Genomic DNA, 25,180 nt, shown 5'->3' with positions numbered 1-25,180 from the left:
AAGCAAGGTCCTAACTCTCTCCCTATTCAAGCATGAACTCAAATGTATCAAAGACCTGAACACAAAACCAGACACGGTGAGACAACTAGAGGGGAGTGTGGGGAACACATCTCAGTCAGTGTATTGATGCAGATAATGGGTTTGGACTAGGAGCCCAAAACCAAAGAAATAAAAACTAATTTAGCATGTGCATATACACATGCACGCACAAGTGCGTGTGAGCACACACACACACACACACACTCAGAGGGAGAGAGCACTAATCCTTCCATATCCTTCCTCTTTGGAAAGTTGAAGGTGACGGTCAGAGCCCTGTGTGACCATGAGGCAGAAAGAATTTGAAAGAAGATGACACAGAATGGAAGCTTGTGACTCTTGATAAAAGGTCAGAAAAAGTAACCCAGGGTTCAGTCCCACTGTGACCAGACCCCTGTGCAATGGGACACGCCACCATGGTGCCCACAGAAAGGTCTCCTTCTCTATACTCTGGGGACAAGGAGGGATTTTTTTCTTAACTGTGGCCAAACAACAGAGATAACACTAAGGTCTCCCAGAGCGGAGTTTTCAAGAGATCCTGCACCCTGAGGGAAACCTCAAGAAGAGGCCCACATGGCCCACATGGAGACCACCAGTCTAGGGACAAGCTATTGCCAAGCAGCAGAGACCACAAAGGGAGGCAGAGGGCTTCCAAAGCAGCACTGAGGTCAGCTCCATTGCTAGAAAAGAGGCCTCTGGTCCCCTACAGCCCCCTCCTTCAGGGCCATCTCAGTGAGGACGTCAGATGCAAACACGCATACAGCTTGGATTCCCAGCCCCAGGGACACCACACTGGACAGAAATGAGCCATGAGCACAGACCGCATGGTGTCTCCTACCCCATGAACTAGAGAGACAAAAGCATACTTCTTGTTCACGCCTCTGAACTTGGGGTTGCTGATTACTTGTGGAGAATTATCCAATATACACCCTTGTGCAGGCTGTGCAACACACCCAGCACCCGGCCCACACTGGACCGCTTCCCCCGGGGTTGTCCCATAACAGAGTCAAATGTCTAACCAACTGACCTGTGATGTCCAGACGGAAGGAGACCTTCTGTCCCCCGGTCTCGCAGCTGTACTCCCCAGCATCTGCCTTGCCCGCCTGCTGCACCACCAGCCTCCTCTCGCAGCCCGAGGCCTCCACTCGAACCTTCGAGCCAGAGCTCAGCTTCTTCCCATCCTTGAACCAGGTCACCTCAGTCTGGGCCTGGGCCACTTTGCAGCTCAGTGTGGCACTGGCCCCTGCCTCTGTCTTCACCTCGCTGTGAGCCTGCTGCTCCTTGGCGAACACCACCGTGGGCTCTGTGGGCAGATAGGGATGCACAAGGTCAGAGCACTATCTAGATCAGCAAGGTCACAGTGGGAAAGACCCTGGGAGGGTCAGCTGGACAGGAGATGTCATCCAGGCCCTGCACTCTCTGTCTCAAGACAAACCCCAGAGCCTCAAAACACAGGGAAAATCATGCTGCATCATCCAGAATACATATCAAACCCGCAGGAGGTGCCTCAGATGCAGATAGCACCAAATACTGTGTATGTATTTCCTGAGGAAGTTTAGTTAACAAATTAGGCTTGGTAAGAGACTCATAAGCCAGGTGTGCTTGTGCGCAGCTACAATCTTACATTCGGGAGGCAGAGCAAAGCAGACCCCTGTGAGCTTGAGGCTAGCCTGTTCTGCGTAGCAAGTTCCAGGGAAGGTTACACAGTGAAACATTTTCAAAAAAATAAAGAAGATATAATAATTATAAATACACATGTGGACTGTCCCAAAGGACCCACCTGTGACATCCAGACGGAAGGAGACCTTCTGTCCCCCGGCCTCGCAGCTGTACTCCCCAGCATCCGCCTGGCCCGCCTGCTGCACCACCAGCCTCCTCTCGCAGCCCGAGGCCTCCACTCGAACCTTCGAGCCAGAGCTCAGCTTCTTCCCGTCCTTGAACCAGGTCACCTCAGTCTGGGCCTGGGCCACTTTGCAACTCAGTGTAGCATTGGCCCCTGCCTCTGTCTTCACCTCGCTGCGAGCCTGCTGCTCGTTGGCAAACACCACCTTGGGCTCTGGGGACAGATAGGGATGCACAAGGTCAGAGACCCAAGACTATACATAACCCTTCTCCAGGGCCTGGGGCTCATCAGAGCCCAGGCATGGCCAAGGCAACACTTCCCATAATTGAAAGATCATCGTGGGATTATAAACAAGGTTCTGTGTCACATGGGACCCAAGCTGCATTGCTGAACCTTCATGTGTGGAAGGCCTGGCATGCAGGGTCTAGTCACAGCCCTCAGAACCTGCAGGCCCACTCTGATGCTTGCTGGCAGGTGAGCTACTGTAGCCCTTAAGGCCATCACTGCTAGTGTCCCTTAACAATACCTATCCTGACATTTAAGGACAGAACTCTGACTCTTCCCTGTCTTGGAACCCCCAGAAACTTCAGGCCATCCATGGCCTCCTAGCCCTCTTACATTCAGAGACCACAAACAGCAGGAAGAGGTACAGTTTGGAGAAATGGGCACCTCGATCCCAAACCAGAAACCTACATCTTTCTGGACCCCAGCGGAGAGGAAGTGCAAGACAGCAAAATGCAATAAAATCAAGCAGGAAAGAGGGCTACGGTGTGTGGCCTTTTCCCAGCCTCAAGGACAGGGTGGAGTGGGTTGGACACACATTCATGGTCTCATGGGAATTATGACATGGCCAACGAGGGCTCCCAGAACCCTGGGGACCAGCAAGTAGGAATGGACAGACAGAAGCATCTCCTGCCATCTGCGGGACTTGCTCTGCAGCCATGGGATTCCCCCCACAGCCAACAGACTAAACCCCAACCATAATTATGTTCACTATTCAAGCTCATCACCCCAGGTTGGTGTTTCCAGGGAAACTCCCCCAAGATTGGCTCACCATCAGCCTAAGTTGATCAGACCTATAAGTCACTGGACAGAGCTGAAGACACACAAAAACTGAGGTCTAAGAACAGGGAGAACACTAGCCCAAGATACCTGATATGTCCTGGGATAACCCCATTGAGCACAACCCTGGCACCCACCTGTGACATCCAGATGGAAGGAGACCTTCTGTCCCCCAGCCTCGCAGCTGTACTCCCCAGCATCCGCCTGGCCCGCCTGCTGCACCACCAGCCTCCTCTCGCAGCCCGAGGCCTCCACTCGAACCTTCGAGCTGGAGCTCAGCTTCTTCCCGTCCTTGAACCAGATCACCTCAGTCTGGGCCTGGTCCACCGTGCAGCTCAGTGTGGCACTGGCGCCTGCCTCTGCCTTCACCTCACTGCGAGCCTGCTGCTTCTTGGCAAACACGGCCTTGGCCTCTGGGAACAGGCAGACAAAGACACTTGTTCAATGGTTCCTTCCAAGCCCCTAAGTCCTGGATTCTGGTTAATAAACTCTGGAATCCAGGAAACTCCCAAAGCCCCTTGCTTGGCAGTGTGTGTGCAGTGTCCAGTCAGTGTGTAATGCCAGATCCGATTGGCAGAGCATGGCGACAGAAAATCCCCAGGCCAGGCCTTCCAGACCAAGACAGCGTTCTCCTATTCCCTATCCTACCGAAACACTTTCCACAGAGCAGAGGAAGGCCCCATTCATAAACACATCCCCAGTTTTCCCCACCACCTGGAAACTGACTGCGCCATGATTTTTACTGTTGGAAACAGTCAAACTTAAAAAGCCATATTACTAAGAATTCTGTTGCACAGAATTTATACATGTGTAGGCTTTTAGAGCCCGTGTGAGGAACACATGCCTCTGGAAGGCAGCAAAGAGATTTTAGCTGTGGAGACATACATGGACCCCACCCAATGGTCCAGTGTGGGGAACCCCAGACCTCTCAAGGGTGGTATGCACCTATGCCAGAACTGTAAGTCTACAGCATCGTCTTGCAGGGAACAGGAGGAGATACCCTTGCCCTGTCTGGTGTCCGAAGCTGCCCTCAGCCAATGCCATATCCCCATGTCCTACTGCGAGAAGCACTGGCAAGAAGGACCCAAGCATCTTGCTGTTTTTGCCCCAGTACTCTTATACATGTGCCTCTGGGGTCCAGCTTGGCTCCCAACCACAGCATCCACAGTCACCTGCTACGTCTGTGAACAAAAAGCTGTGAGGCCTACAGGGTATGGATGAAGATGCCCAGACTTAGACTAAACACGTGACTCTGACTCTCACCCATACCAGAGAGGTTCCATCCCCAGCTAGAAAGGCCTTCTCCCTACCGAGCTGAGCTATCCACCACCATTAAGACACACACACACTGGAAAACAGTTACCCACAGCCTAGAACCCCTCAGAGCATGCCTGGAGCTAGGGAACAGAGGATACACATCCAGAAGACAGTGCAGCCCCAGGACACGATGCCAGCCCCCACTGCAACCCTGTGCTTACCTTGCACCAACAGCTGGTAGGCAATGCGGCTCCCACGACTAACACACTCATAGAGGCCAGCATCATCCTGCACCACATCCCGCACCAGCAGGGCTCGCCTCCCAGCCGACACCTGCATCTCGTACTTGGGTCCTAGGGGCAGCTCACGGCCATCCTTCAGCCATGTCACAGCCGCAGCCTGATCCGACAGCTCAGCCAGCAGCTGTGCCTCCTCGTGCAACCGGGCCAGCACCTCCCGGGCAGCCACAGCAGGAAGCTTGTTGCTGGCTAGCCCCAGAGCTGCTATAGGTCAGGGGTGGTCAGACAGATGGTGGGAACAAAAAGACCACAAGAGAGCGGGCAACAGAAGTCACAGGCAGTGAGGGAGAGGGGAGAGGATATGAGGATGGAGAAAGAGAGATTAAAGGGAAAAGAGAAACTCAGGAAAAGGGGGGGATTGGAAGGAAAGCAAGTTAGTGAAAGGCAAGAGAGGGAGGGTATGAAGAGGAGGAAGGGGGAGCAGAGAGAGGGAGACCATGTGGAAAGCCAGATGTGTGGGGAGTGAGGCAGAGGTGAGAAGGGAACAGGCAGGCAGAGAGGTGACATAAGAATAGACAGACAAGAGAATGAGAAAAGAGGCAGTCAGAGATGCCATCCAGCCCTGGGGCATCCCGTACACACGCATGCATGCGCATGCGAACACACACACACACCAGCCTCAACTGCCAGCCTGAGGTGAGCAGCCTCAAGCCCCACTTCATCACATTGCCCTCAGACAAATCTTCTCCAAGAGACTACCTCTCCTGCCTACTACCACACTGCAGAGAAAACGGGACTCAGGGACTCGGGCCTACCTCGGACCACCATCTGGATGCTGGTTTCAATGCCATCAGCCACAAACTTCAGCTGTGCCCCATGCAATCTGGCGGGCACCTCTCTGATGGTAAGCGTATGCCGGGTACGGTCACAGCGGATCACGTATACACTGCTGGCTTTCAAGGGCTCCCCATCCAGGAACCACTCGCCCTCAGAGGCCACCGTGAGATCCACAGAGAAGGTGACCTCACCTCCCTCCACTGCCTCCACCGCTTTCAGAGGTGTCTTTACTGCCAGCCCGGGAACTGTAGGGAGGGTAGAAACATGGTAAGAGTTGGAGACGGATAAGAGCACAGGTTCTGGCTCTCCCTCCTCTGCCCTGCCCCCACATAGATGGAGTGGCTGAAGCCTGACTCCCTGCAGTTGCTGGGTCCTGTATTAGGATACCCCCTCCTGTATGGGGAGGCTTCAACATCCCCAACCCACATTGAGAGTTCCATTAAAATGACCATCCTGCCTCCCCTGTAGGCAGAATCATGCTTTGGGGTCGGGTAATTCACGGGCAGGTGGCAGCCCCCTGTGATGTTACTGGATGGTCTCACTCACCCAAGTGGATCGTCCCTGGAAACTCAAGGTAAGGACTCTGGCCAAAGTGATTGATGGCTGACACACGGAACTGGAAGTCCCCCTCCTCAGCCACACCAGAGACAGTAAACTCAGCTGTGGCCAGCCATTCCGCTTCATGACACCGGCTCCAGGCATAAGCACCAAGCTTCCTTTTCTCCACCACATAACCATCAATGGTGACAGGGCGCTCCCCACGGGGTGGTGGGGACCAGCTGAGGGTCACAGAACTCTCTGTCTTGGCCTTTACCACAGGATCAGCAGGGGGGTACAGGGGAGGCCTCCTGGGAGCTGTGTGAAAGATAGGTTGAGCTCACCAACTGAGAACTCCCTCCCCCCCGCTTCGGGTCACTCAGAAAGAAAATGTCAGAACTTGAGTCTTTCCCTGGCACTGCTCTGTTGGAAGTGATGGTACCGCCCACCATCAGTGGGCTCAGAAGCCCCCTCTCCAGACCGGCTGTCACACAGTTGCAGTGGGAAGGCCCCTCCTCAAGAATAGAGGACCCACAACCACAATTCTCTGCCACCCTCGGACCTCCACTAGCAAGGGGAGCCCGCAGCACTGAGGGAGGATGGGGCGCAACTGTGTCCCTGCCAGGAGGGCCACCCAAAGACCATTCTTCCAACGCTTACCTGATACGCAGAACTGGGTGGTCGTTCGGCAGCCACCAGCCACAAAGGCCACCTCACCCATATCCTCCAAGGTGCACTGGAAGATGGTCAGTGTGTGGCACGTGCCTTCTGCGGTGATGGCTACCCGGCCCCCTGCCACCATCTCCTCCTGGTTCCTTAGCCACCGGACAGGACCCTCTGGGACATCTAGCTCCACCCAGAAGATAGCTGTGTCTCCAGTGCGCACTACAGTCTTCCGAGGCAGCTTTCTGGTCAAGTTCCCTAGAGTGGGAAGATGGCCAAGATGGTAAGAGCCCCTTCCCTGTGTATCCCATACTCCTTTTGCACACACTCCTAATAAAAGTGTAACTTCCATCTCATCTCTCTACCCATCTTGCCCCATCTTCCCACCTGTTTCACTTTCTCTCTCTCTCTCTATCTATCTATCTATCTATCTATCTATCTATCTATCTATCTATCTATCTATCTCTTTCTCACACACACACACACACACACACACACACACGCACACACACCTTCTGCCCAATCCTACCTTCTGGTCCCTTGTCTTTCCAGAACCAGACTTAACCCTAACCCTAGCCTCCCTCTGACCGCTGCCAGCCTCATCTGATCTGTCCCCAGCCCCAGGTCACTACACACCTCTATGCCCTAGAACCTCCCCACCTACTGACTCACTTCTTGCGCACTTGCTCGCTCTTCCCTGTCTGTCCCGCCCAGTGCCGCCCAGTTTCTCCCCGCCTGCCTTGGACCGAGAGCTCTGCCACGGTGCGGCTGCCCTCTGTCGTCTCACAGATGTACACCGCATCGTCGTCTGCAGAGACGTCGCGCACGGTCAGCCGGCGTTCGGTTCCCTCCTCCTCGATGCGGTACTTGGCGCTGGCCCACAGCCGCGTCTCCTCCTTGAACCACGCCGCCTCGGTGGCCGGCAGCGCCACCTCACACTGGAATGTGGCAGACTCTTTCTCTCTCACCTCCAGGTCCTGCAGTCGCTTCTTAAAGGGCACCGCCGGTTCTGCGGGAGAGAGGTCGACGGGTTTATTGGGGGAAAGGGGGGTAACACGGCGGACCAAGGGATCAAAAATGGAGAGGGTGCAAGGTCGGAAAGATAAGTTGAAGAAATAGAGTGGAGAGTAAGAAAAGGGGAAAGTGGAGCACGGAAGAGACAACGGCAGGGTGAGGTGTGAGGTAGGGCTGTGCAGGAAGGGATGTAGGGATGGTGACTGGGTTCCCTACGGTGGTTCACGCCAGGAACCATCCTCGCCTGTTCATTTTGAAGAACCAGAGTCGCCCAGACCTCCCACTCAGAATGCAGCCTCCCGACCCTAGCCGAACTTTTGGAAAGAGCCTCACCCCTACGCATGTGTGGAGAAGCCAGTTTGCTCACCTCGCACGACCACCAGCACAGAGCTGTAGGTCTGGCCCACGAGGTTGGAGGCTGTGCAGGTGTAGAGGCCGCGGTCCGACTGCTTGCAGAAAAGAATCTTAAGGACGAAGTTCTCTTGCTCATCCTCATACACCACGTGTCGCCGGCCCTCGGTCACCAGCTGCCCGTCTTTCTTCCACACTGTCTCGGGCTTGGGCTCGCCGGTCACAAAGCAACTGAGGCGAGCGTGTTTGCCTTCGGTCACCGTGCAGGTGCGTGTGCCAGCGCCGGGTGGGGAGGGAGGGACGCCCTCTGCGCGCATGGCCTCGCGCCGCTGCTGCAGATGCGCCAGGAGCGAGGCGGTGGAGGTTCCTGGTGGTCCGGCAGCCTCGGCGTCCGAGTCCACCACGAGCGCGGCGGCAGCGCTGGCGGAACCCAGTGGGTTCTCTGCTCGGACTTCATAGGTGCCACCGTCGCGAGGCCGCGCCGACCGGATGCGAAGGGCGCTGGCCTCTCCGTGATCTTCCACGCGCACATGGGGGGCATCGGGTGGTCCCAGGCGCCGCCCATCTTTGGACCAGCTCACGGCAGGTTGTGGTGAGCCGCCCACGCGACATCTGAAGGTAGCGTCTGCGCCCTCGCGCACGCGAATGGAGGTGGGCCGCAGCAGAAAGTGGGGCGCCTGCTCAGCGCACGTGCCCTCCGAGTCTACACGCAGGCCTACGGCTGCAAAGGCCTCCCCTATAGCGTTCCTCGCGCGACATACATACTGCCCACTGTCACCGAGTGCCAGATCCAAGATGGTGAGGCGGTATACATCCCCGTCCTGGGCCAGGCGGAAGCGTGCTCCTGCCTCCACTGGCTGCCGGTCCTTCTCCCAGCTCACATGTGGCGTGGGGTTACCCACGATCTGGCAGCTCAGCGTGGCATCCTTGCCCACAGATACCACAAAAGCCTTTGGCCGTGTCAGGAAACGGGGCGCTCCGCTGAAGGAGTGGTCCATGATAGCAACAGGGCCGGGGGTCTACAAAGGGCAAAGATGAAGGTTGTGATGCTATTAAGATGAGCCAGTTGCCTGTGCCACATTCGGCCCTCTTCCCTATCCAGGGTTAGCAGGAAAACTCAGTGGGCTGCCTCCTCAGTAAGCCTCATTTTCTCCTCCACTCCCAAGCCAGCCTAGTAGCTCCAAAATCCATCCGTTCTGATTAGCCCCTTTTTGTGACTTGGAAGTCTAGCATCTTCAATTACCTGATGTACTTCCAGTCTACCCCCTACTCCAGCCTCACTACCCAAACCAGCAAGTCCTCTTGACTGCCAAGGGGACATGTTCTTCAAACAGCGGGAAAGAAAAGGAACCCTCACTTATCCTGAAATGAAGCTCGTCCTAACGGAAGTGCCCTCTCCCACTGGGCTGCAGGTGGCCCTCTAATCGCTAGCACCTGTCTGCCCTCATGTCTTCAGAGAAAGCCTGGCCCCAGGTAAGAGCGGGTGTGGGAAAGTGCAGCCAATGGCTACAAAGGCTAGCAAGAGGGTCCCTATAGTCTGGGGTCAGTACAGACAGCTTCTCTCTACGAGAGCTGGGGCCCAGCTGGGCCTAGCTTAACTTGAGGCCTGATGGCCGGGTCACACTACTCAGTCCTTAGCACGGTCCTGCCAACTTGGACCCTCTGCAAGAATGAGATTGCATGCCTCAGCCCTCCTAGGAATCATCGGCACCCAGATAACATTGACCTCTGCCCGATCGAGGCCCCTGCCAGCCAGCCTCTGATCCAGTGAGTAGATCAGTGACTATCTGCCTGCACCGGGTCTTCTGTAAGAACAGTGGGCACGGGGCTGTCTCAACAGGCTCACCTCCTCCACCCCTGGCAGACATGAGCACCCCTTCACCACCGCCTCTACATCTGCTTCCTGGGCTGCCTGCTATGGGGCTGGCCAGTGGATGGGTTTATGTTCCCCCCGACCCTCCAGTTTCCAGTCCTGTGATTCAGGTAGCTAATCCCCCTAATCCTCTTCCAGGAGGCTGACTCTGGACTAGGACTGAGCTGCACTGGCCTGTTTGCTGACTCACTGTCCAGTCAGCACCTCTGTCCCCCACCCACAAACAGGCCTCATCTCTTAGGGTTAGGATTAGCCATTGGGCAGCACCTACTGCGGTCTGTGAGCAGCCCCTGAACCCGCCTTCTGGCATCTGTTCCGTGGAGGGTCTGCCTTCACATCAGTATCAGGGGCCTGACATCAGAGGTCTTTCTGGCCTCCATACTCAGTCTACAGGTTCCCAGGGAGCACGGCAGGGCACCTTCTGAGTCTACCAACCATCCTATACACGGCCTGGGGTGACCCAGCCTGGGACACATAAACCAGCATATGCAAGCAGCCTGGTACACACGTTTCAGGGGAGCTGGGCCCAGCCTCAGCAGGTGCACAGGCCCTGGAGGGGCAAGAGTAATTGGAGTTCTCCTAGCCCCCCACACATGGTGCCCCTTGTCTGCTCAAGGCCTGGTTCCCTCCGCAACTATGTTACAAGGCACTGGCTACTATCATGGGGTCAGAATGACAGCCTCAGAGCCACTCAGCCACCCTGACAAGCAGGTCTAAGGCCAGAGAGAGGCTCCCGAGACTGGGGAATCTGTTCTTTTCTTTCCTACAGATGAAGAAACCGAGACTGTAACAGAAGCTTCAGGAAATCTATCCCTGACAGGCCCCTCCTCTTGCCTGATTTGGCTAGAGGCTCTGGGCATGTGTGCTAAGCAGGGCACTGTCCAGGTGACCAGCCCCATCCTCTCAAAGAAGCCTCTTCCTCCTCCGAAGTCAGCTCTTCCTCAACCCCTAGAGGACTTCTCCAACCCAGCAGGTGCCATGGACCCCACTACTGCCCAGGGTGGATTGCAGGAGCCCCTGCCACTGGCTCATACAACTGGCCACACCACCCACACCCTCCACAACTTTAACAGAACTTGGCTACTTTGATTCTTGCAGAGTGGGACCAGTTTTCTGGATGAACCCAGTGGGCGGTGACACACAGACACTGGCCAGAAGCAGAGGCTATCCCCTCCCTGGAACTCCACCTTGCCGGCCCTCTCTCTACAGCACTCTGAGAACAGAACCAGCAGGCCTGTGGCCCCTGTGCCCTTCTAGAGCGGATTTCCAAGGGCAGCCCCTGAGCTCAGCCTCACCTTAGACCCCGGGACTGTGGCTTCCCCCGCTCCCCGGGAAATTCTTTCCCGGAGTCAGGTGTCAGTGCCCCTCTGGCTGTCCCCTCCACTGAGCCAACAGGCCCAAAATAGCCCCAGCTGTCAGCGGGCATCCATCTCGGAAGAGCTGGGGGCAGGGCCACCAGACCCCCAGGCAGCAGGAAGACTGGGGGTAACCCGGCCAGTGGTTGCACAGTACCAGTCCCAACCCTCCCAAATCCCAGAGGGCAAATTGTCCCTTCCCATTCTGAGGTCTCAACTCAGAGTCACAGAAGGACCCAGCTCTGGCATTCAGCCCACTGTCATCTCAGGGAGTGGCCCAGGTTGACCAAGCCCCTAAAATCCCCATGTTCCACAAACCACCATGACCTTCAGTCCATCTGACCTCCAGGAGCAAGAGTGGGCCCTCCAAGCAGCTCTGCCTCCTCACCTGTGTGTGCCTGGGCTGGGGGCAGCGTCCAGGGGTTGGGGCAGCGCCCAGGCAAGGGGCACAGATGGTGAGTTAGGGGCTGCTGGGTCTTGCCTCCTTCCTGGGGCCCAGGCCGACGTGGTTCCCACCCAGCAGCCCACACTCCAGCCGGTCCTCAGACTGGACAGGGACGAAAGGACGGGCAAATGCTGTCAGCTGAAGAAGGCTGGGCCCGCCCCTGCCCCACCCCCATTTCTGGTCAGCCCAGCCCAGCCTAACTCCAAAATAGCCCCTGGTGTCACAGTCCAGGATTCAGTTTCACCCTCAGTCCCAAGGAGGCAAAGGGCAGGTGGTCAGGGGCAGGAAGATGCCTGTGTCCTCCCACTGTGATGTGGGCAGCAAGGAGTTGGTCTAGCTTTCCTCAGACCAGCATCCTGGAGTGTGGTGGGGGACAGAGCATAGGGTCCCAGAATGGTGTCAAGAGGGTCCAGTAAGCAGTCCTGAGGACAAAACTTGACACTGACCATGAAGGGGACCCAGGCCCACCACACAGAACCAGGTCAACATTTAAGGGGTCACAGACTACACAGGGGTCTAAAATCGGCCCAAGGGGACACAAATCAACCCAAAGACCCAGGAGTAGTTTATTTCCTTTTACTGTGTGCACATTGGTGTTTTGCCAGCATGTTTGTCTGTGTGAGCTTGTCGGATTTTGGAGTAACAGACAGCTGTGAGCTGCCATGTGGGTGCTGGGAATTGAACCCGGGTCCTCTGCAAGAGCAGTCAGCAGTGCTCTTCTTAGCTGCGGAGCCATTTCTCCAATTCCCCTCCCCCACCAAGCACTTTAAAGGAACCCATGGGCACCCAAGAAAACCCACGACTGCCCTAAGAAGGATCAGGGATCAGACTTACCCCAAGAGGACTAGGACAGTCTGCTTTCCTCCCCACCCGGCCTATCTAGGACCCAGTAGTGTAAGGGGATGGCCATTAGCCATACACAGGACCCTGACTCACCTACTCTGCCCTGTCCACACCTAGAACCCAGGCAACCTTGGTCCCCATTTTCGGGCTGGCTTGGGTCTGTAGTGGCCTTGAATGAGAGTGAAACCCTAATAAGAACCAAGCTAGCCAGGGCCATGGGATCTGAAGCTGGGATTGAGCTGAGCACTGCCTTATGCCCGGGTGGGGCTCTTCATTCTTCCACTGTGGACTTTGGCAGTACCTGCTGCTTCGTGTCCCAAGCAGGACTGCCCATTCCCCCAAACTTGGAGTCGATTCTGCCCAGGAAGAAGATGAGCTGGCAGCCTAGGGTTGGGGATAGCTGGTGGGATCCTTGGTCTTTCCGAACCCTTAGGAGACAGTATTGAGGAAGGCATAAGTTCTTCCTGCCAGCCCCATTTAAGGACATGGGGAATCAAGGCGAAATGCCAAGGCTTGTCTTCTGGGGCCCATACACTCTATAGCTGCCCCCCCCACTTGCCAGTTCTGTGGGACCCAGGCTGGGAGCTACTTCACCCCTCCACTCTGGCCCCTATTCTGGAGCCAAGGCCAGTGTTCTGTGTCCTTGCCTGCACTCCGAGCCTGTGGTAAGGGTTCTCTTCTGATAGTATCCCCAATCCTCACCTGACAGAGAGGGCAAGAGGACTCTCGGGGTTCCTGTGTAGTTACATTCATTCTTCTCACAAGTTTCCCTTTTCATGGCTTCCAGACCCCCAAAAGCCCCACCCCTAACACGAGTGCCACAGGGGAGGGGCTTTAGCATTCGAATTTCATCTCCATGAGGAAAGAGAAATGGAAGACACCAGGTCCAGGAGCAAGACCCTGAAAAGCTATGGCTGATGCACGCACATGGGCTCTTATGGGTGTGAGTGTGTGGTGTGTGAGTGTAAATGTCTGCGCAGCTGTCAGTTCACGTGTGTGCTGGGTATGGAGACATCAGCTTATGCGGAGGCATGCATGCCTCACGCCCACCCAGGGCATGTGTGGAAAGACACAGGAAACTATCGAGCTCCCTGACTACTCCAGGGCCTGCTGGCAAAGTGGGATCTTCTTTTGCTTGAGTGATACAGTTCAGGGTTTTGTTTCGTAGCCTGGGTTGGCCTTAAACTCACTCATGATCCTCCTGCCTCAGTCTCCTGAGTGCTGGTATTTCAAGTACATGGTACCAGGCCCAGCTCCTCCTAACTCCAGGGTTGGCCCTAGGTTCTGTTGGTCTTCACCCTTACATCACTGGCTCATCCATGAAGTACCATTCTGGCTGGGTTTTCTGCCTCCCACCTGGGTCTGAGTGATGCTTGCACCAAAACTTCCTGAAGCTGCAGTGGTTCCTGTGCATCTCCCACCCATCAAAGTCCACAGGACTCAGTGCTCAGCCCAGGATCTGCCCCATTTCTTGCTTGCATCCTTTGGCAAAACAATTGTTTCCTGAGCCTCTCTCATCATCATGGGATAGAATAGAGAAGCGGATTCTTTTGACTCCAGACCCACGGAGAGACACCGGTTCCCACAGGAATGCACGTCCAGGGATTTTCGCAGCTGAGACGTGTTAAAGGAAAACGGCCGGTCGTACACACTATGAGACAGAGGCTGGAGACAAACAGGTCCATTGCCAAGCTGTCACAGCCCAAAGTGAATCAATCCAGGTTTCTACAAGGCCTGGACGCCTCCTGTTCTACAGCTCCTCCTCCTCTCTGACCGTGTCCCCCCACTCTGTGCTCCTCTTTCTGTAACCTCTCCCCTTCACAGCTGCCCTTCTCCAACACTGGCTCCTCAAAGCTCCCCTTCTGGACAGTCTGTTTGAAAGAGGAACTGCCCTTCCCCTTTCCTGCCTGGGAGCTAGCACTTGGAGTGGCTTGTACCCGTGTCCTCAGGATGTGGGTCACCTCTCTGTCTGTGTGTGCATTTGTGCTTCTGTCTAGTCAGGAGCCTGGCCACTTCTCTACCCCAGCGAGGACAGTCACACTAATGCTGAGTCTGAAAAACACATGCAAAACCCAAATTCATCCTCCCCCAGCAACTCTCCGTATTGCCCCTTTGCCAGACCCTAGCAGTTACTCTGCCTCTCTGGGATTTCTATCTATTTTATTACTCTACATTTGAGTGAGAAATCTGGCACCTGTCACTCTGTATCCTCTTCCATCCATGCTCTTGATAATAATGGAATTTTGCATTAGGTAGAACGGCGCTCCACTCTGTGGGTACGTTTAATCCTTATTTAATATTTGGATTTGTTATACTCAGATTCAGACACACTCAGAAAATATTCTTAAAAAAACTCGCAGTGATGGTACGCACCTTTAATCTCAGCCCACAGAGGCAAAGGCAGTTGGATCGCTATGAATTTGAGGCTAGCCTGGGCTACATAGTGAATTCCAGGACAGCCAATGATACTGTCTCAAAAGCAAACCAAAACAAAGAATTGTCTGTCTTGAACAGATATGAACTATTCTTGTCACTAATTTCCAAGCAAAACAGACAGCTATTTGCACAGCTTTTACATTCTGTTGGGCATTCCCAGATAGCTAGAGATAAACTAAATACAGGGGAGCAGCTGGATACCATTGACACAAAGCTATATCGCCCCAGCACTAGAAAGCTGAAGCAGGACTGGGTGTGAGGCTAGCCCAGGCTGTGATGTAAGACCCTGTGTCAAAAAGCCAAAGGAAGAAGGGGGAGTGAGGGAGGGAACAAGAGAGGAAAGGAGGATATGTGGAATTTCTTCTGCAACCCCTAAGCCATTCTGAATTAAGGACTTGAACATTTGTGGATTTTGGCAACAGCGGGGTTGGGGAAGAGCTCCTGGAGCAAATTCCCTAAGGATATCAAATGACAACAGTACACACTGGTTTTTTTGTTTGTTTTTCACTGATCAGTTGATGAACACAGGGCTGTTTCCATTCCTTGGCTGCTGTGATCACACTGCAGCCCACGCAGGAGTGTAGAGGCCTCTCAGGCTGACTTCTTTTTGTTTGGCTATATCCCCAGGATAGGCACTGCTGGACTAGTGGTGGACAGAGTTCTAACCTTTTAAGAACCAGAAGAGATACAGACCAAACTGTGCAAAAGATAAAGGATGAGCACATTCTGTGACTCTTACACAGCCCCGTGTCCGTGTTAGCAAAACTGTACCATGTGTCTCCTTCAGTTCCCGAGGATCCAGCTGAAGTGCCCTCACATGTGTGCAGAGAGGAACGGTGATGACTGTGCTCATTAGCTTGGCCACGAATTCTTCTCTAGTGTGCACACACACCAGATCATCCCATTTCACTTCTAAAAGGCACGTGATCTTCATGAGTTACACCTCAGAAAAGACGTTGGGGTCTAAGAAAATAAATTTAGGTAGAAACCAACAAAATTTGGTCTCCAGGGATTCTGGAGCCCTTTCCTACATGTGCGTCTAATATGATTGCGTTGAGAGGATGGAGTGTCTCTGCATAAGCTGTGTACTCTGGAGAAGCCCATGTTTAATTCCATCCTGGGTACTTTATTTGGGAAGCATCTCCAGGGCTTGGCTGCCTCATGGATGTCAGGCATCTGGCAAATACATGTTCCCAACGTAGGAAGCAAGGCCCACAGTCACACACTCACCTTCCAGTGCCCTTCCGGATCAGGCTCTTAGCATATGTTCCCAAGGAACGGTGCCTTCCTGCCTACAGGCAGCAGCTGAGGAAGCAAGGGCTCCCGCCAAGCCGAACAAGCGCCCGCCAAGCCGAACTTGCGGCCGCCAAGCCGAACTTCCGGCCGCCAAGCCGAACTCGCGGCTGCGAGCTGGGAGAGGTTCTAAAACCAAACGTTGGGCGCCAAACGAAGGCGTAAGTCACAAACAATGCCACACCAACTTGGGATTATGATTAATAGGGTGATATTTATTTAAAGGGGAAAAAACTTACAGATCACTGTCAGCCCTCTGCGTAACCAGGAAGGAAGTCAAGTCACTGGCGGAGCAGGAAGTGAAGAGAGCGAGGAGAGGGAAGTGGCCGCTTTTTTAAAGGGAGAGAGACCACACCCCAAGGGGCTGGTATCTCAGCGGCGATAGGCTGGAGGAGTGGGAGGACCTCCCGTAACACCTCCCCCTTCTGTTTAAATAAGAGAGTTCTAAACCTACTATGAAATTATATACAATAAGTACAAATATCCTATTCTAACTAGCTTAGGTCTTGTATAATAAATAACTTGGCCAAGTCATGAGAGAAAAGTAACTACATCTATATAGTCTTCAACCCCATCGAAGATCTGAGAAGGGAAATAATGTTACCTGGTTAATTAGGAAGTTCAGTAAAACAACTTCCAAAACATGCAACAAATCACAGAGACAACTAGCTACCTAGGCAATCACCCAAAGTCACATTAGCAGCGTTGAAGCAACCAACTTTGGCTAAGGCCTAACATAACTGACACACCATTTTCAAAGGCAAGCAACTTTTCAAAACTATCTTACCCTGTCTTGGCAGGATAAGACAGCCCTGTTTTATCCATTGATGCACGCTCTGTATCTTTGTCAGTGGTTGAGGTATAGGCATTTCTTTGCCCCAAGGCCAGTTCTGCCAAAAGGAAAGGCTCCAGGTGGAGTGTCTTTGGTGCTCAACATTCTCTCGGGAATAGAGTGGTGTTGCCAGGAGCAATTGTGTCTCACTACCACAAAACTCTGAGTTAGATTAAAGGCCATTTTCTACAGCTCTTTGAAGAAGTTGAAGACTATCTATCTATACTGAGTATAATCTCTATATATCTAAAGAATCTGATTAGTCTAATTATAAATGACAAACTTAGATGACTATTAGTCTATATAATTCTCAATATCTATCTAACTTAAAGATTAAGACAATAAACAACTGTGAAACAAATGAGGACAATGACCTCCAAATATAAACAATGTACAAATATACATTGCAGTAGGTAAATATATATCAATACACAAACATTATATAAGTATCTTAATCAGAGGTAGAAATGTACACAGCAATATGGTAAATATATACAATACAATATATGTCAATACATAAAAATGTTTTAAACAGAGGTAGAAACATGAATGCATACAATAGTCAATACAATTTAACTTTGTATCAATATACAAGAATCTATATCAATATATTTGTCTAACAACAGTAACTCACAATTACAAATCTATTATCCCATCATCCCTCTTTTTTTTTTTTTTTCAAAATGATCCCTGAGCTTATAAAATTCCTCCCCCAACCCTCAATCGTATACTAATTATAATCAACCCCTAAATGATGTCCCTAAACCCAAGGGCAAACTTTACTGGGAGAGGGGACGTCGTCCTCTAGAATTACTTCCAGCTGTCATGGGGGCGACGTTCTTTCTGGGGGATCCTGTGAAAGTAAAATGATGGTTAAATTTCAAGATCAATGTCTTTTAAAATTGCCAATAGTCTCTGAGTATTTTGTGCAGGTCTGGCCAAAATGTTGTATAAGATGTGCACCATTTCAGCTAACCAAGTTGGAACTGTCTTGTGCAGCTGGTATCCAAAGCAGGTCTTGTTGTAGCGCTATCAGTATCATGACGTCATATCAACCAGGTGGAGTTGTTGTTATGGGGCCCCATCTTCTTCCTGGAAACTTCAAATGTCACTTCAGGAAAAACTCATTGTTCATTATGAAAAACTTAAGCATTAATCATATAGACATATATATATATATATATTCAATGAAAGACATGATAGATATATTCAATGAAAAGTATGATAGATATGAAGAAAAGCAAAGATGTTTTCTAAACTCATATTTCTTTCTGTCCCACATCATGGCTCTTGACATGAGACAGAAACTCCAGAAACTCTGGGTTTTTCTCTTACTAACAGGCTTGGAATTGGAGAGGGACTGAGCCAGAGTCCAACTTCAAAACCAGCTTTATAAATTTAGAAATATGGTTTAATATTACTTACACAACCCATTCAGTTTTCTTGATATTTCCTATCGGGCAGGTACTTTTCCATCTGTCAGTATCCAAACATCCAGGGTCCCTTGAATTTTTCAAAGATGAGTGTTTTCCTGTGGAGATAAGAACAGAACCCTGCCCCCATTCTATATGTTTTTCTTACCATCTGTATGAATATCATCATTGTAGATAAGTTGTCATTTCTCCTTTCCAAGAGGTTTTTCCTCTTCAAATCGAAACTTTATTAATTTTGATGGTATCCACAATTTTTCTTCTCCTGTGGAAACAAGAGCAAAACCCCTTCCCCAACGTAGCACATCTCCTGGCTTCCATTGAGAGGTCAGCACATCTTTGAAATAAATCGGTTGATTTAGTTCAGCAGACTTTTCCATTATCCAATGTCTCTCTGCTGCTGTCGTTCCTTTCTCATTAGCGTTAAGAAAATTCAAGGTTAATAAAGCATTATGTAATCTATTTCTGGGGGTATTTTCGGTCCCTTTCTGTTTGTTCAGCATATCCTTTATAGTACGATTTGATCTTTCTATAACTGCCTGACCTGTAGGATTATTTGGTATACCTGTAATATGTTTTATATTATAATAATCAAAAAAGCGTTTCATTTTCTTAGATACATATGCTGGACCATTATCTGTCTTTATTTGCGCAGGTATACCCATGATGGCCATAACTTCCAATAAATGTGTGATTACTGAATCAGCCTTTTCTGAGCTCAGGGCAGTAGCCCATTGAAAACCTGAATACGTGTCTATGGTGTGGTGTACATATTTTAATTTACCAAATTCTATAAAGTGGAACACATCCATCTGCCAGATTTCATTTCTCTTAGTGCCCTTTGGGTTACTCCCTGCAGGCAACGGTGTTTGATTATAGAAAGAACAAGTAGGACATCTCTTTATAATGTCCTTAGCTTGTTGCCAAGTAATGGAAAATTCTTTCTTTAGGCCTTTACTATTGACATGATGCTTCTTATGAAATTCTGAGGCCTGCAACACACTTCCAATCAATAATTGATCAATCTCAGCGTTGCCTTGGGCTAGAGGACCAGGCAGACCTGTATGGGACCGGATGTGTGTTATGTACATCGGACAAAGCCTGTTCCTGATTATGTCTTGTACCTGGATAAACAATGAAGTCAACTCTGTGTCATCTGGTATAAATTCAGCGGTTTCAATATGCAAGATAACTCTTTCTGCATATTGTGAATCTGTAACTATATTAAGAGGTTCTTTAAAATCCCTTAGCACCATAAGAATGGCATATAATTCTGCCTTCTGGACAGAATTATAAGGGCTTTGTTCCACCTTACTCAATTCATCTGACTTGTAACCTGCTTTCCCTGATTTATTTGCATCAGTATAGAACGTACGGGCTCCAGTTATTGGAGCATCACGTACAATTCTAGGAAGAATCCAAGAAGTTCTTTTTATGAGGTTAAGTCTACCACTTTTGGGATAGTTGCTATTAATTTCTCCCAAAAAATTAGCACAAGCTCTTTGCCACGGTTCATTGTCTTCCCATAACTTTTTTATTTCTTCAGTAGTAAAAGGCACTATAATTTCTGCTGGGTCTATACCTGCTAGTTGACGAAGTCTCAGCTTACCTTTTATAATTAATTCAGAGACTTTTTCCACATAAGTTTTTAATTTTTTACTTGGTTTATTAGGTATAAATATCCACTCTAAAATAATATCTTCCCTCTGCATTAGAATCCCTGTAGGAGAAATTCTGGAAGGCAATATGACTAGGATGCAGCTAAGATTTGGGTTCACCCTATCCACATGTGCCTCCTGTAATTTTTCCTCAATCATTGTCAGTTCCTTTTCTGCTTCAGCTGTCAGTTCTCTTGGACTATTCAAATCTTTATCACCATCTAAGGTTTTGTTTAAATGAACTATTAGATCAGGTGTTATCCCAACAGCTGGTCGTAGACTGGAAATGTCTCCTAACAATCTTTGGAAGTCATTAAGAGTCTTTAACCGGTCTCTCCTAATTTGTGCCTTTTGCGTTTTAATTTTCTCTAACCCTATTCTGTAACCTAGGTAATTAATAGAATTTCCTCTTTGAATCTTTTCAGGGGCAATTTGTAATCCCCACCTAGGCAAGACTTTCTTTACTTCTTCAAACATCCTTTCTAAAGTACCTTTATTTGGATCAGATAACAAGATGTCATCCATGTAATGATAAATAATGGACTTGGGGAATTGTTTACGAATTATTTCCAATGGCTTACTTACAAAATATTGGCACAGTGTAGGACTATTGAGCATACCCTGTGGGAGGACAGTCCATTGATATCTCCTATTGGGCTGAGAATTATTATAAGTAGGCACTGTGAAGGCAAATTTTTCTCTATCCTTTTCTTGTAACGGTATAGTGAAAAAACAATCTTTCAAATCAATAACTATAAGAGGCCATCCTTTTGGTAACAGAGAAGGCAAAGGAATTCCAGATTGTAGTGAGCCCATAGGTTGAATTACTTTGTTGACAGCTCTTAGATCTGTCACCATTCTCCATTTACCAGATTTCTTTTTTACAACAAACACAGGAGAATTCCAAGGGCTGGTTGATTCTTCAATGTGGTGAGCATCTAGTTGCTCCTGCACCAGCTGTTCCAATGCCTGTAGTTTATCTTCAGCTAGAGGCCACTGTTTGATCCATATTGGCTTCTCAGTTAGCCATTTTAAAGGTAGGGCTGTTGGTACCTCTAAAGGTTTGGTATTTGCTGTATGTTCTTGTACAGCCTGAATGGCTAGTGACCTTTTTCCATAATACCTCATCATATACTTCCCAGAATTATGAGTTCCTGGAACTACAGGAATGTTAATCTGGGTATTCCATTGCTGTAGCAGGTCACGGCCCCATAAATTTATGGCAATATTGGCTATATATGGCCTTAGTCTTCCTATTTGCCCTTCGGGCCCTATGCATTCAACCCATCTTGTGCTTTGTTTTACACGAGATAGGGTTCCAATTCCCAGGAACTGAACATCTACCTCTTGAAGAGGCCAATTCGGATGCCAAGATTCTGGGGTAATGATACTTACATCCGCACCTGTGTCTAATAAGCCTTCAATAAAAGTGCCATTTATACAGACTCTTAGCTTTGGTCTTTGATCATTAATAGAAGTCTGCCAAAATATACGTTTACTCTGTCCAACTGGGTTTTTTGACTCATCCTCCACATGGATTTCATCATTTAGACCAGTATTACTTTTTACAGCAGAAATTGGAGCTTTTAATTTTCTTGGTGAGGCACGTTCTCCACTGTGACTGGGAATGACTGGGCCACTGTTGGCTTGGGGGCCTGCGAGAGGCCCCTCAAGGAGTTTCCCGACGGTATCGGGTTGCCTTGTTTGTCTGTTGTTGACCTGCATTCATTGGACCAATGTCGGCCTTTACCGCATCTCCTACATATACCTGAAGGCCTAGGTCTCCTATCTTTGTCATTCCCAGAGGAGATAATATTCCTAGAAATTCTGTGCCTGCAATCCCTTTTCAGATGTCCTAATTTACCACAATTAAAACACCTGGCAGTTTGATGTCTCCTCATTGCTGTGGAAATCGCTTCTCCTACCCAAGATTCATCGTTATAGCTAAACGTCTCAACATTCATCGTATGCTGAATCCATTCATCCATAGGTGCTGATCTAGACTTTAAAGGCCCAATTATCTTTTTGCATTCTATGTTTGCATTCTCAAAAGCTAGAGATTCAAGAAGTATTCGTCTAGCTTCTGGGTCTGTTACCCCTATGTCCAGAGCCTTAATTAATCTTTGCAAAAAGTCAATAAAGGGTTCTCTCTGTCCCTGCCTAATTCTGGTATATGATTCAACCCTTTTTGCTGGATCTTGTATCCTATTCCAAGCATTTAAAGCTGCTTGGTGACATAGACACAGTACTTCATCATCATAAAGAGCTTGGACCTGTGGATCAGCATATTCTCCTGCACCAAGAATTTGATCTTGGGAAACCTCAATACCTTTTGCTCTTCCTTGCTGTTCCATATGTTTGGATTCTTCTCTAAAATAAATTCCAAACATCAAGGAAGGTCCATTATCTAAAACTGCAGACACTAACTGATGGAAATCATGGGGGGTAGCTCTAGCATTAGAAGCCCAAGTCCTTATCATTTCCTTTACGTATGCAGAGTGCAAGCCAAAATTAACAATAGCTTGCTTAATTTCTTTTAGATCATTCATTGCTATTGGCGTCCATCTAGCTTCTCTGACTCCCTTTGAGCCTTTAGAAGTTGACGCTTTGTCAGAATTAAGTATAGGGTATGCTGCTAAAACCTTTGGTAAGCCAGTTCTAATAGCTGGTGTTGGCATTGTATCCTGTCCTTGTGCCTTATTACTCTGTTCACCAGCTCCAATCATTTCTTCAATCATTTCAAGTCTTCTTATTATTGTCTTTATTATTGTCTCTTTTGAATCCTGAATCTCCTGACCTGCATGAGTTTCTAGTAAAGATTGTATGGTTCTTAGGAGTGCCATGATCTTCCTAAATGATAGAATATTCAAAAGAATACTGAAACCTAGTAACCAGTAAATTAAGTTATCCCCATAGTCATATAAACCTTGCATGATATAACCCATTGTATTGGTAACCAGAACAGTAAAATTCGCGTTGGAAACGAGAACTGCCATATTACCTATTATCCAGCAGGTGGCGCTGTTGCCAAGTCTCGACGAAAACACGGTCCTGTTTCAGAGTCCGCCTAGTATTTGTTAAAAACTGGAAAATGTAAGTTGCTCAACAAAGTAAATGTAATTAAATCAATTCCAGAGATGGAACCAGAAACCTAGAATCCAGGGGTAGAGAAGAGCAATCTGGAAGCTACTTATGCCTCCACGTGACAGAGTCACCCTGAGGGGTTGCAGCTTTCAGCAACCGCGTGCTCTGGTTCGCGCCACTTAAGAGCTGTGCTTGCAAGGGAGATTTGAAAACGACTCAGAAAAGAGCAAATCACGCGGGCAGAGACTACGCGGGCCTGTGGAGTTTAAATCCACAGGCAGCAGCTGAGGAAGCAAGGGCTCCCGCCAAGCCGAACAAGCGCCCGCCAAGCCGAACTTGCGGCCGCCAAGCCGAACTTCCGGCCGCCAAGCCGAACTCGCGGCTGCGAGCTGGGAGAGGTTCTAAAACCAAACGTTGGGCGCCAAACGAAGGCGTAAGTCACAAACAATGCCACACCAACTTGGGATTATGATTAATAGGGTGATATTTATTTAAAGGGGAAAAAACTTACAGATCACTGTCAGCCCTCTGCGTAACCAGGAAGGAAGTCAAGTCACTGGCGGAGCAGGAAGTGAAGAGAGCGAGGAGAGGGAAGTGGCCGCTTTTTTAAAGGGAGAGAGACCACACCCCAAGGGGCTGGTATCTCAGCGGCGATAGGCTGGAGGAGTGGGAGGACCTCCCGTAACAACAGACCAAGGCTAAAGCAGTTTCTCCTGAGTGAAAAATGAGGACCAGCCCTGGGGCCAAGGTACACGTGCACTGGATGCCTTGTCACCCCTGCATGGGGTCCTGGCTCAGAAAATCCTATTAGTGGGGAAAGGCACAAGATACAAATAAACCTTGAAGTAAGAAAAAAAGCCGGATGGTGGTGATGCAGGCCTTTAATCCCAGCACTTGGGAGACAGAAGCAGGCGGATCTCTGTGAACTGGAAGCCAGTTTGGTCTATTTATCAAGTATCAGACCATTCAAGACTAGATGGTGAGATCTGAGAGAGAGAGAGAGAGAGAGAGAGAGAGAGAGAGAGAGAGAGAGAGAGAGAGAGAAAGAGAGGAGGGAGGAGGGAAGGAGGGAGGAGGAAGGAAAGAAAGAAGGAGAGAGAGAAAAAAAACAGCACCACAGGGTGGCAGTGGTGGTGGGACACACTGTTGGGTCCCTTGAGGACAAGCCTTCACACCCCTACTTGATCTCTTTTGCACTGTTGTGTTTGGTTGTTCCAAAAACAAGAACAATCTGTTGTTTTCAGCAATGTTTCTAAAGATGTTTACCCCCTACGATGATGAGCTTCTTGCTTTTGCTGGCTCAGCCTCCTCTGCTGAGGGCTATATATACTGTGTGAGAAAGTGGAATAAAGGCTTGTCTGCAGAACCTAAAGTGTGCTGTGTTAATCCTGACGTCCCTCGCTCAGAGAACTACAGTTGCCAGGCTGGCACGGCACACACTTTTAATCCTAGAACTTAGGAGGCAGAGGCAGGTGGATCTCTGTGAGTTTGAGAACAGACTGGTCTACAAAGCTGGTTCTAGGACAGTCAGGGCTACACAGAAACCCTATCTCGGAAAAAAATAAAAGCTGGGTGTGATGTTGTTGTTGTACACCTTTAACCAGGAAGAATTAAAGGTGAATTCGAGGCCAGCCTGGTCTACAAAGCAAGTTCCAGAACAGCCAGAGCTACACAGAGAGACCCTGCCTCAAAATGAGCAAATAAATAAAAAAGAAACAAAGCAGGTGTCAATTCTGGAGGTGAAATGCCTGACAGCTAAAATGACACATTCACTGAAGGGTTCAGTGGAGATTTTATATACTGAAAGAATCGGTGACGCAGGCGGATCTCTGTGAGTTCGAGACCAGCCTGGTCTACAAGAGCTAGTTCCAGGACAGGCTCCAAAACCACAGAGAAACCCTGTCTCAAAAAACAAAAAACAAAAAAAAAAACAAAAAAAGAATTGGTGTCGCTGTAGATAGCCTGAAAGTACGCAACCTAAACAAGGAAAGTACACTGAGACTTAGTACAATGGAAGACACCATTAAACACATCAACACATGTGCAACAAAACAAGTCACCAGAGACAAGGAAAGCTAAAGGAGGCTAGCAG

At 49.8% G+C, this 25,180-nt stretch overlaps 1 protein-coding gene across 43 annotated transcripts in view; it reads right to left on the bottom strand.

Moving 5' to 3' along the window:
* Obscn (obscurin, cytoskeletal calmodulin and titin-interacting RhoGEF) overlaps positions 1-11,628 on the bottom strand; it is a 146,239-nt gene extending 134,611 nt beyond the window's left edge. For 40 of the 43 annotated variants that reach the window (XM_075992403.1, XM_075992406.1, XM_075992405.1 and 37 more), the window contains exons 1-10: positions 11,456-11,628; positions 7,856-8,858; positions 7,214-7,483; positions 6,472-6,732; positions 5,821-6,129; positions 5,253-5,519; positions 4,420-4,701; positions 3,079-3,354; positions 1,817-2,092; positions 1,064-1,339 (exon numbers count right to left, since the gene is read on the bottom strand). In XM_075992403.1, coding sequence (XP_075848518.1) covers positions 1,064-1,339; positions 1,817-2,092; positions 3,079-3,354; positions 4,420-4,701; positions 5,253-5,519; positions 5,821-6,129; positions 6,472-6,732; positions 7,214-7,483; positions 7,856-8,837 — 3,199 coding nt within the window. In that variant the 5' untranslated portion in view covers positions 8,838-8,858; positions 11,456-11,628. The remainder of the gene's footprint in view (positions 1-1,063; positions 1,340-1,816; positions 2,093-3,078; positions 3,355-4,419; positions 4,702-5,252; positions 5,520-5,820; positions 6,130-6,471; positions 6,733-7,213; positions 7,484-7,855; positions 8,859-11,455) is intronic. The other 3 variants (XM_075992404.1, XM_075992417.1, XM_075992418.1) reach the window with 3 other exon arrangements.
* Positions 11,629-25,180: the final 13,552 nt, after the last annotated feature.

This window comes from Microtus pennsylvanicus, chromosome 11, assembly GCF_037038515.1.
Source record: "Microtus pennsylvanicus isolate mMicPen1 chromosome 11, mMicPen1.hap1, whole genome shotgun sequence".
NCBI classification, from domain to species: Eukaryota; Metazoa; Chordata; class Mammalia; order Rodentia; family Cricetidae; genus Microtus; species Microtus pennsylvanicus.
Note: the sequence above shows the minus strand (reverse complement) of the source record. Positions and strands in the feature narration are given on the sequence as shown.